Here is a 12382-nt window from a genome sequence, read left to right as displayed (position 1 = left end):
CAAAGCAGTTCAGAGGGGGGCACATTGCATGGGTACATTTTACTTTAACCAGGATTTTAGCTATAGAAGAAACCTGAAAATTTGAACATGTAAGATTTAATAAATCAAACTGGTGTGTAACACAATAGCTTTCTATGCTTAGCAAAGTTAAGCATATTAGCAGACACTGCGTGATTCGAGTTGCTGTCAGGAGTAACTCTTTAGGACACTGTATAGTGACTGTTCAAACGGAACATGATGTAATTGAACTCTGCTCAAAATAGCAGACCAGTTTGTTATGTTGTAATATACACCGGCAGTATCAATATGGGCTTACGACTCAGAAAGAGGAAATATGGCTTTAAAGCATTCTACTCTTCTAGAAAAGGGAAAATAAATTGAAGGAATACAGGGTATCCATTGACAATACTGCTTAAAAAGGCTTACACAGAGCTGTGTACATCGTCAAAGCATTATATTCAAAGAGATGTGCAATATAACATGGAATAAAAACCAGCATTCGTTTGACTGCAGCAAACTGCAATAAAGTGATGTTTAATTGATTGCAGTAGTAATACAGCACATTGTTTTTGTCTTTGGTTTAAAAAAATATATGCATCTGTAGAGGGGAAAAATGCTGGTGGCAAAATAAAAATAGAATTTTGAGTACTCATTGAAAATGTTTTCTCTGAGTTAATTGAGAGGCACTGCCATTGATTGAAGATCAATAAGAACCAGTGGGTTATAGTACCATTAAAGCTGCACGATTCTGGATAAAATGAGAATCACAATTATTTTGCTTAGAATAAAGATCACGATTCTCTCACGATTCTCGGTGTAACATCTTTCACATTGTACAAAAAATAAAACTAGGCTCACTTTACTTTTTTTTTTTTTAATTCGTTGTATTTTTACACAAAAAAGTGCTTTTGAAAGACCGCTGCGCAAATACAACGTGGCATAAAGTTTTGCAACGAGCACCATTTTATTCTATAGGGTCTCTGCTAATACATACATACATACATACATACACATACATATATATATATATATATATATATATATATATATATATATACACACACACACACACACACATATATACATATATATACACATATATAAAAAAAAATAAAAAAAGTTTGGGGGTTCTAAGTAATTTCCTAGCAAAAAATACTTATAACTTGTAAGCAACAAATGTCAGAAAAAGGCTTAGCCTTTAGGTGGTTAAACAGACCTAATTTACAGACCAAACTAGTTCATTCCTTTGCTCTAAAAGAACCAAAATGATACATTGTTTCTAGCTATCTCTAAGGCTGCATTCACACTTGAGCGTAGCGTTTTACCGCGATTTTTGATGCGATTTTAAGGCGTTTTTGGAGGCAGGCATTGCCATCTATCAAAAACGCTGGTAATCAGCCCAAAAAGAAGCTCATGTACTTTTTTCAGCTACAGGCATTTTGCAAAACGCTCAGATGTGAACAGGGGCCATTTAAATGAATGGGGTTTTACTTGTTGGGCGTTTTGGAATGTTTTTTTTGAACGTTTTTGGAGCTGAAAAACACTCAAAAACGCCCAGGTGTGAATGGAGCCTCAGTGTTGAGCAATGTTGATAAAGATTTGACGGAGGCTCTTTTTTTTTTTTTGACAGCTGTGAGTGGGCAGAGAACCGCTCTGCACTGTATGAATCCTGGAAATGCCGGATTGAGATCCTGAGAGGGGGGGTTGAACCAAAATTTAATGATTAATCGTGCAGCTCTAAGTGCCATCTATAAAAGTAAGTCTATAAAAAAACACAAACTGGCAGCTAGGAAGAGAGCTTCCTTAGGTGGCGTAACCCTCCAACTATCAAAGAATGTCAATTAGTAGCAAGCAGCAGAAGGAAAAAATACATACATGTTGGCAACAAGCCTAAGCAATATAATCTTGGTCACAAGCCTAAACAACCTAAAAACGTTAAGGGGGGCCTGTGTCAATAAGCTCAGAAGAGTTTTATGGGGGGGGGAGTACAAACAAAAATAAAAATCTATATTCTTGGGTTTCTTTTTCACTCATTCAGTGACAGGCTTTGATTGAACCCAATAATCAAAGAGTGTCCCCTACAAGCACAAACATGCAGCAGCCCGGTGACTTCATTGTTGCTGTGTGCCGGTATCCAGCCTGCCAAAAGTGACTATCAAACAGCTGCTCACCAGTGCATTTCTACACATTGATTTGGCTAGCCATTGGATTGCAGCTACCTATTGCTATATTGATAGCCTTTGATTGAAGATTCAGTGGCGCATCAGCAAGGAGTACCATCAAAAAAAAAAAAACAAACATAGTAAGCCCTCACCTCACTAAGTGATTCACAATGCCACCTGTAAAACACGTTGCGGCTAAAGCTTGCATCGGATAATGCAATCACACCTACTTTATGAAGTGAGGATATAGACTTATAATAAAACTGAGGTCTGATGATGGAATCCCCAACAAGTGCTGACTGACCTGGTAGAATAAGCAGTTATAGGAAAAAACAGATCTTTAAGTTAAAGGCAAAAAGCCTAATGGCCCGTACACACGATCCGAAAATCGGGCGAAAAATAACACTTGTGAAAAGATCGGACGATAATCTGATCGTTAGTACACAGCTTACGAGAGCCGATCACGACAGTTCGCCCGATATTATCCGGTCGTGCAAGCATAAAAATTTTGATCGTATGATAGCACATCGTACGATAATCGTATTATCAGTATGTTGTTCGTCCGAAAAAAATGGTGAGCAGTAGACAGCGCATGTGCGGAAACGAAAGAACGACCCGGAAGTAACGTGGCCAGACACGAAAAATCCGAACAGCTCGTCACGAAGGCGCTCAAGGCGTGGCTAGAGGGGTCACACACACATGACATCATTTCCCCTCACACATTACAGCATGGTTACGCATACCGGAAGCCAAGAATCATCATCCGAGAAAATTTGTATCATAAGTAACCTCTCCCGTTTGCGAATATTATTGAGAGTTGCTAGCAAACAAAAAAAAAACGGGCGGAACGTCGTTCGATTTTTGGATCGTGTGTACTGGGCATTAGAGATAGTTTGTCAAATTCAAGGAGATTTGTAGCAGAAGATTCAGCTAGTCCCCTACATGTACTATCAACCACAACTGTCTGCTGGAAGGATAGACCCAACAGTCAAAAGTGTAAACCAATGTCCAAAGGGTGCAAGGGAGCTAGACAGACACAGAAGCACCTTTTTCTCATTAAAGTGGTTGTAAACCTATCCAAATTCCCAGTGAAGTAACTGGCCTCAGGTGGTAAACAGAGATTTAACAAATCTCGCTACCTAAGTGCTGTATCTGCAGCCCTTTCTTCTCTACAGCTGTTCAAATTGCTGACGTTTGAAGTTTGTTTGAGAGTTCAGAAAAAAAAAACAAAGGGGTGGTGGAGAGCTGAAGTCACACTCTACAGAGCTCAGGGAGGAGAGCTCTGACAGATGATTGGAGGGAAAGAACACACCCCCTCACACAGCAACAGAGTGACTGAGGCTGTCAATCAGCTGAAGTTCACTCCCCATCACAATTTTCCTCTTAGTATTAAAATAATTTGTCAGAAGTGATTCAGGCTGACAGCAGTGGAAGGAAGCAGCAGACAAAAGTGACACTTAGTGCCCTTAATTGAGACAAGTACACACTATAGGGGGATATACTTTGTTCATGTCTGAGGTTTACCACCAAATTGAAGGTAAAAAGCACAAAAAAAGTTCTGAAAACCACCTAGCTCTGGTGTAAAGTTAAAATTACAGATACATGTCCAGTCAAAGTTACCTCTATCAAAAAGACTATCTGGCAGTAACCGGAATAGGTTTGTGAGAAGGAGAATCACCAAGCCCTTCGAGGCCAATCTGGGGCCCAACGTATGGCTCTCAAATGCAATCCTGCAAAGTAGTCTAGGAAGAAGATGTACACATGGGCAACTGTAGATCAAACTGAAACCATCCCACGGGGCTACTAAGGCTGGCCATAGATTATGCAAATTTCTTTCCTTGAACCAAAGGTTGAAAGAAAGAAAATCACTTGATTCTCCCATCAACACTGACTCCCACTGTCAGAATACAATGATTTCTGCTGCCGGCTGTATAATCTGCACTGTTCTGATATACATTCAATACAGTTAAGCAACGTTTGACAAAATTGCTGATCCCAATCAATCTTGATCTAAAATTGAGAAACACCAATGCACATCAGCTAGACTGGGGAGACTGCAAGGATCAAAATCCAACCTATCTGCAGGCAGCTGCTTGATATTAGAAATCGTCTTTGAAAAAAAAAACTCCAAGAGCTTTAGAAAGAAAAAAGTCCTTACTCAATGCTAGATGAAAACAGACATTCTCTGACAGCTGGAGGGTTAAGCCACCTAAGCAAGCTGTCCTCCTAGAGGCCTGTTTTGCTTTTTGAACCTAGCATCCTACTCCTGTAAATGGCATTATAACCCACTGCTTCTGACTCATTGTCTCTCAATGAACAAAAGAGACAATAGTTTCATGGGTTTGAAGCAATAATGGCAATTAAAATCCAGCACTGCTGTCCAAAATCGCTGCTGCGTTTTTTTTTAACCTTGACTTAGGAACGCCATTTGAGCTACAGCGAAATGTATACAAGAACAGTGTGGTTTAGAATTCATACGGCACAGTATATAGAAGAGCGGTGAATAGAATACCAATGCAGTGTAAATTGGCATCGTGAGGTCCTAGTATATAAATGGGGCAGGGTGCATTGCATAGCATGCAGCACAATTTAAATCCAAGCAGGAAAGATTATATATCATACAGCACAATATGTATCAGAGCAGTGTGGATTGTATATCATACAGCATAGCATATATAGCTGTAAAATGATCTGTCTCAAAAGTTAAAGTGGTTGTTAACCCACTATACTATGATCATGCCACCCCCTCTGTTATATAACGCTATGTGTTCCTGTGCTATATAAAAAAAAAGAAAAAAAATGCAGATTAAACCTCATCTCAGCCCAACTGACAGCTATAGCAGGCAGGGCCGAGCACTCCCGCTGACGTCAGTCGGGGAGGAGAAAGGAAAAAGTTGAGAAGTCACGTGAGCGTCAGAAGACGATCTGAGAGAAGGTATAATCTGCATTTTTTTTTTATATAGCACAGGGACACATAGCGTTATATAACAGAGTGGATAGCATGATCATAGTATAGACATGAGAGCAGCAGGAGGAGAGGATCGTGGAGAGCAGCAGGAGGAGAGGATCGTGGAGAGCAGCAGGAAGAGGAGAGCTGCAGATTAAGAAGGCAGGTAAACCGACCATGGTGTCAGGGCTCAGCAGCCATGATAAACCATGGTCAGTTTACAGGGGGGGGGGGGGGTATAGCCAGGCAAGATCAGCTAGGTATTTCAGGTAATATAGGGGGCCAAATTACACGGCACAAATACTGTGCTGTATAACATGCTTTAAGGGAATAGGATCCATTTTTTTTGTTTTTTTCAGGGTAACAGACACTGCTGAGCTTCTTCTAAAGAAGGCTACCTGCCTGGTACATTAGGTGACACATCTTATACTGTTAAAAGTAGTGTTTTATTTACTGCATTTATGACTGAATGCTTACACATAGGCAAAGTAACATCAAACTCTGGCAAACTAGAAATAAATATGAATGGTATTGAGGATGATCTAATTTTCATGATTGTTCCCCAACCCACAATAAAGACAGTTCTTTATTATATAAAATATCTCTCTATATTTTCCAATAACACAATACAGCGATTTAGTGTGGTGATGGCATCTGGAGCTACATTGGGGCTGTGCAACAGCAGTTCTGTACAAGCATAAAAAAAACAAAAAAAAAAAACAAAATAAAACAAAGTGTACCTACCATCTATTTTATTACTGCACCTGTCCTAATGTGTCATAGGTGTAATTGGTAGAGTTACACTTTACTATATATAGCTGACCAGCAACCATCAACTGGCAATTAGGAATGGTTTAAAATGTTTTGTTTTACTGAAATATTGTTTAAAGTTATCATTTACCACAAAAAAAGGAAATAAATTCCTAGCAGCAGAAAAGGGGTTAAAAGGGGTTAAACGTCAAAATTTCAGCTGTCACAACAATCCTCAGCCATTTAGAACTGGTATCAAGAATTCTGAATCATCTTTTCATAGGAAACTAGAAAAACTATTTAAGAAATGTCCTGTGTTTATCCCTCCCAGAAACAGTGAACAAAGCAAAGGGTGGTGCGTGAGCAATAAGATGGAGGCGTGAATAAGAGTCAGTGGAGGGATATAAAAGCCGGTATAGCAAGGTGCACACGCTTATAGATAAAACAGTAGTGCAGCCATCAGAAAGGCTTTGCTCTGTCTGCAGGGTATTTACCTTGTCCCCAACTTCCCACACCCGCTGCAATGGCTATAACATTCATTACACACCCATAGAATATCATCTAGCAAGGAAAAAACAAGCTAAAGGAAACAAACCGCACATAAACATGGCTTACAATGCACACAGGGAGGGGGCTGAACGTAAAGTGTTCTATAAAACGCATTAAAAGCGTGCCTATAACTTCTGTAAATGGTACGTTCTCCTTATGACCTTTAGTAAACCTTCGGGGAGGCTGTGAAAGATGAAACATCAAATGAAAAGGGGGTGATGAATCAGAATATTTACCTTTCAGTGAATCGTTTTCTGCTCTCATTATGTCAATCAGGGAGCTTTCCAGTGAATGCATGTCGAATGTTCTAGTGCGATCCTGTAAAAAGACAAAATTTCACTGAATCAAAATAATATTTTGATGGACCTGAATACATTGCAAATAAATTATGATACACTTCCAAATGTAAGACCAGAAGCAGGCAAGTGTGTTAAAGGGAGAACACCAATAAGCAATATTATCTAAAATTTACCAAACACTAATATAAAGTAAAACTACAAATCTTATGGTTTAACAAAAAGGGAAAAAAAGAAAACAAAAAAAACGCACACACTTTATGATAAAGGAATAATGGGATTTTTGACTTACTGTAAAATCCATTTCTCGGATGTTCATTGACGGACACAGTTTCAGATCTAAAACCATTGGGTTATACTGCCCCCTGCAGGAGTAGGACACTAGGCAGAAAAAAAAGTCTGGCTACACCCATGGGCAGTCCCAAGGGGTATACTCCTCTCTGCTATAGGCACTCAGTTTAGTTACAAGCAGTGTCAGAAGAATTACAACTCCACAGAGGGGTGGGTGCTGTGGCCGTCAAACATCAGAGAAATGGAGTTTACGGCAAGTAAAAAATCCCATTTTCTCTTTCGTTCATTGACGGACACCGCTTCAGATCTTCATAACCATTGGGACATCCCAAAGCAGTGTTAAACATGAGGGGTGGGAACAGCAAAAAAAGATTTCCAAGGCTAAACAGTAGCCGGCCAGGCAACAGGAGGAGCTCAATCAAAATAACTGGAGCCCACCTGAAAAAAACAATACACCCTCGAAGAGGATCAGGTCCTCTCAAAAGCAGCCTGCAAAACCTTGTGGCCAAAAAGAAGCATCCGCAGATGCCAACACATCCACTTCATAAAACTTTGTAAAAGTGTGCACCGACGACCAAGTGGCCGCCTTGCAAACCTGCGTCACCAACTAAGTGCCAGAGTAGAGTGCACCTTAACAGGGAAAGCAGGAACCTGACCCTTGATGGAATAGGCCTAAATCACTGTCTGTCTGATCCATCTGGAAATAGTCGCAGAGGAAGCAGACAACACTTTAAGAGGCCTATCTGTGAGCACAAAGAGTCTGACTTCCTGAAAGACTCCGTAGCTGCCAGGTACACCCTAATTGCCCGGACCACATCCAAGGCATGCAAGGTAATTTCCTTCAGCTGTTTAAACCTGGGACACAGGGAAGGCAACACAATTTCTTCATTCAAATGAAAATCAGAGACAAACTTTGGAAGGAACGCCGGACAGGGAAGAAAAACCACCTTATCTCTGTAAATCACCAGGTAAAGTGAACGACAGGATAACACCGCCAGTTCCAACCCCCCTGTGTGCAGAGGCAATAGCCACCAAAAAGGCCACCTTCTGGGACAGCGTAAGCAGGTGAATCTCCAAGGTTCTCAAAAGGGAGAGTTCTGGAGTACCGAAAGAACCAAATTGATGTCCCAGGGCGTCCGCAGTGGAGGAACCAAATGTCGGAAACCATGAAGAAAAGGTACACACCAGAGAGTGTGTGGTCAAAGGTCGTTGGAAGAAGACCGCCAAAGCAGACACCTGGCCCTTGATGGTACTCAAGGCAAATTTCTGTTCAACCCCCCGATGAAGGAAGGTCAAGATCCCAACCACTGAGAAGGAGCGAGGATGGACCCCAAGAGACTTACACCACGCAATGTACATCTTCCACGTACGATGGCAGATCTTCCTAGAGGTAGATTTCCTATCTTTTAACAGTGTAGGAATCACTGACTCCGATAAACCCCTATCCTTCAGCACCTGGCATTCAACAGCCAAGCCGTCAAAGCCAGCGACTGTAAAGCAGGATGGAAGATCGGTCCTTGGGACAGCAGATTCTTCCCTGAGAGAAAGCTGCCAAGGATCAACAGCGAGCAGCCGCACAAGATCGCCGTACTAAGCCCGAAGAGGCAAGTCAGGAGCCACTAAGAACCAGAATCCCTTCTGACTCGATCCTGCATAGCAGTCTTAGCAGAAGCTTGAGAGGAGGGAAGGCATAAATCAGATGATACTAATCCCACGAGGCCAACAGCGCATCTGTGGTGTCTGCCAGAGGATCCCTTGGCCGAGCCACAAACCTCTGCACTTTTCGGTTGAGCCGAGATGCCAACAGATCAACCTCAGGGGTGCCCCATCGGAGACACAGCTGATGAAGCACCTCCGGATGAAGGGACAACTCCCTGTGGTCCAACGCCTGCCGACTGAGGTAATCCGCATGCCAATTTTTCACGCCTGGGAATCTGTATGGCGGAATAGGGCTGGAACAAAACGTTCTGCCCACCTTAAAATGCCGGATACCACCACTTCTTGTGCCCCCGTGGTGATTGGCACAAGCCACGGCAGTGGCAATGTCAGATTGAATGCACACTGGACAATCCTGAAGACAATTCGTCCAATTACCCAGACACGGTCTGATCGCTCGAGTTCCAAGACATTGACTGGGAGTCTGGACAATTGGACAGGCTTGCATCCGTGGGGACCACTGTCCAATACAAGGGGAGGAAGGAATTTCCCAACTGAAGCACCGGAGAACAAAGCCACCATATCAGGGACTCCTTTGTGCCCCGACTTAGCTGGATCTGATTGTCCAGAGACTGGAGTCTTGTCCAATTTGGTCAGCATTTCCCTTTGCAGGGACCTCATAGCACTGTTAACGGAACCGCACCGCCTTGAAGGTAGACACCATTAGGCCCAGCACCTGCATGCACGTCCAGGATCATTTGTTCGACAGCAGGAGGCGAATTGCAGCCTGCAACTTCTGGAGTTTGTTCAGAGGACCAAGTCCAGAGTCAGAACCCAGATAGTCCAGCTTTGTGGACGAAACCAGAGCAGACTTCTGAAAATTCAGAATCCAGCCGAACTCCCGCAGAGTTCATATTGTGATCTCCAGGTTTTCCACCAGAGCAGAGGGAGACTCCATTCGCAGAAGGATATCGTTCATGTAGCCAAAGTACCGCATTCCCCAGTTGACGTAGCAAAACTAGCAAAGGTCTTTGTAAAGACCCGAGGAGTAAATGCGAGAACCAAAAAGGGTAAACGGCAAAAACTGATAATGCTCCTCTCCCACAGCAAAGCGAAGAAAATGCTGGCGACTGGCACATATTGGAATGTGAAGGTAGGCATCCTTGATATCGATAGAGGCGAGGAAATCTTCCGAACGCAGGGATGCCACCATTGTTCTAATGGACTCCATTCTGAACTTCTGTACCCACACAAAGCAGTTTTAGCGCCTTGAGGTCCAGGATTGGACGCACTTTGCCTTCCTTCCTAGGAACTGGGAACAGTTTTGAGTAAAAATCCTGAAAACGTTCTGAGGTCTGAACCGGGACAATCCCCCCTTAAAGAAACAGGTCTTATACCGCCCCAAACAGGCTCTGTAAACAGGCTGGGGACAGGCGCAAGTTGGAAGGAAAAAACATTGCCGGGGGACAAGAGCGAAAATCGATCTTGTAGCCGGACTGAATGAATTTGTGGACCCACTTCTTTTGCACCAGGGAAGTCCACAGGTCCAGAAACCAGCGAACACGTTACTGCGATTCAGGCTGAGACCCGGTCATATGCAACCTCGCAGGCCAGCCCCCGTCCAGTGGGGCTGTCACGGCCGACCTAGCATGGAGCGGAGGTCTGCGCGCGCGCGCTGGCCAGACTGGGGTGACCACTGGTTCTAGATTATCCAGTTCGGCAGTGGATTGTAGATCTCACAGGAAAAAAATCCAGGAGAAAAAAAAATTTCTATCTAAAAACGTTTTGCCAAGACCAAAGATCCCAGCAAAGAAATAGGTCCTTACTCCTGACTAGGCAGAAAAAAAAAACTGAGTGGCTATAGCACAGAGGGAGTATACCCCTTGGGACTGCCAATGGGTAGCCAAAATTATTTTCTGCCTAGTGTCCTACTCCTGTAGCGGGTAGTATAGCCCAATGGTTATTAAATATCATGAGCTGTGTTTGTCAATGAACGAAAGAGAAGGGTACTCTTCCATGAGACATTTGATGTCATCCAGGGTAGCTCCAAACAGGCGACCTTCCCTTTCAAGGAGATTAGTCAAGGCCTTTTTAGAAGTATGGCCCGCAAACCAGCATTTGAGCCAAAAGACATGCCAAAGGACCACTGCCAAAACAGAGAGCTGAGCTACTAAGGGAGCCGCATCAAAACAGGCATTACAGATAAACTGCAGCCCCTGGACCAGCTGGTCTGCCAGCTCAGCAAAGGCAGGGGGAGCGTTTCTTCCTTCAGGTCACAGGTTAAAAGCTTAGCCCACTCAGAGTTTGTGACACCAGGGCAATGGTGAATACCTGCCTCCGTGCCGAACCAGCCAGAGTGTACATATTGCGGGCCACAGCCTCCGCCTTCCTGTCAGCCGGATCCTTAAAGGCCAGGGATTCTTCAACCAGAAGCATGGCTACCTTGTTCAATATGGAAACCATCAGGGGAACAGTCCACTTCTTAAGAAGGGACTCCTCATAGGGGTAACACCTAGTAAAGCACTTAGGGACCCCACAAAGGACGCTTTGGTCACCCCCCACTCTTTAGCGACAATTCTGTCAATATAGGCAGGGAAAGGAAGCACCTTTGTTGCTCTGGATGGCTTGTGAGTGCCAAAAGGAACCTGCACTTCCATCTTCAATGTCTCACGCACAGATACAATCAGTGCTTCCACCAGCGCCTTTTTGTGTGCCATCGCAGACGTGGTGGAATCATCCTCACTATCAGAGGATTCCAGGCGCATGGTTGCAGACCCAGCAAGGTGACCCACGTCGGCGGTGGCCAAATCATATTCAGGATCTCATGAGACAGATGAGGCAGGGGAAGGCGGGGGTGCTTTTTGCTAGCCCATCGCCCGGAGACCACCTCCTCCTGGGACACAAAATGTGTAAAACACTGCAAGAGACTACCTCCATCGCGCTGGCAGCACCACCCAGTTGCTAGGCACAAGCACCAAGCAATCCTCAGCGGAGAGGGAGAGAACCACACCAGATTCACCACCCAGCAGAAATAGGCACCTGCAACCACCAGGATAATCTGCACTCCACATGCGGTGATCAGGAAGTGAAAGGATCCAGGAGTCAGCACCAGGGGATGAGGAGGGGCTCCCATTGCCGTAATTGCCACCCAAAGGGCTCCACTGCCACAGGGCTCCACTATCCAGCCCGTCACCCAGTCCGGCAGTCGATTGTCGATCTCACAGGAAAAATCCAGGAGAAAATAAAATTCTATCTAAAAAGAAAAAAAACTGCCAGGACCAAATATCCCAGCAAGGAACTAGGTCCTTACTTCTGACTAGGCAGAAAAAAACTGAGTGCCTATAGCAGAGAGAGGGAGTATTCCCCCTGGGACTGCCCATGAACGTAGCCAGAGTTTTGTCTGCCTAGTGTCCTACTGTAGAGGGCAGTATAACCCAACGGTTATGAAGATCTGAAGCTGTGTCTGTCAATTAATTTTTTTCCTTCGTGACCATTCCATTCCAAGGCCATTCTTTCACATTAGCATTTCAAAATGGAATTGGGCCTGAACTAGAAATAAACCAATATGCCATGATGCAAAGAAAGTGTTGTTCTATTATCTACTTTTGGTAAGAGACATTATCAATCACTTTGATGTAAGAGATTGGCACAATGTTTCTCAACCTTACCTTTCAGTCACGACACCCTTTAAAAATCTTGCACACAAGTCGCAAAATCTTGAACACCCCAGG

At 43.7% G+C, this 12382-nt stretch overlaps 1 protein-coding gene across 1 annotated transcript in view; it reads right to left on the bottom strand.

Moving 5' to 3' along the window:
• The window catches only part of CPEB4 (cytoplasmic polyadenylation element binding protein 4), a 143140-nt gene that overhangs the window by 96278 nt on the left and 34480 nt on the right, over positions 1 to 12382 (bottom strand). Inside the window, exon 2 of the mRNA XM_082257153.1 lies at positions 6645 to 6726. Coding sequence (XP_082113279.1) covers positions 6645 to 6726 — 82 coding nt within the window. The remainder of the gene's footprint in view (positions 1 to 6644; positions 6727 to 12382) is intronic.

The sequence above is a fragment of the Pelophylax lessonae genome (assembly GCF_965119305.1).
Source record: "Pelophylax lessonae genome assembly, chromosome: 4".
NCBI lineage: Eukaryota > Metazoa > Chordata > Amphibia > Anura > Ranidae > Pelophylax > Pelophylax lessonae.
The sequence above is the reverse complement of the archived record's forward strand: the minus strand, read 5'-3'. Positions and strand labels throughout refer to the sequence as shown.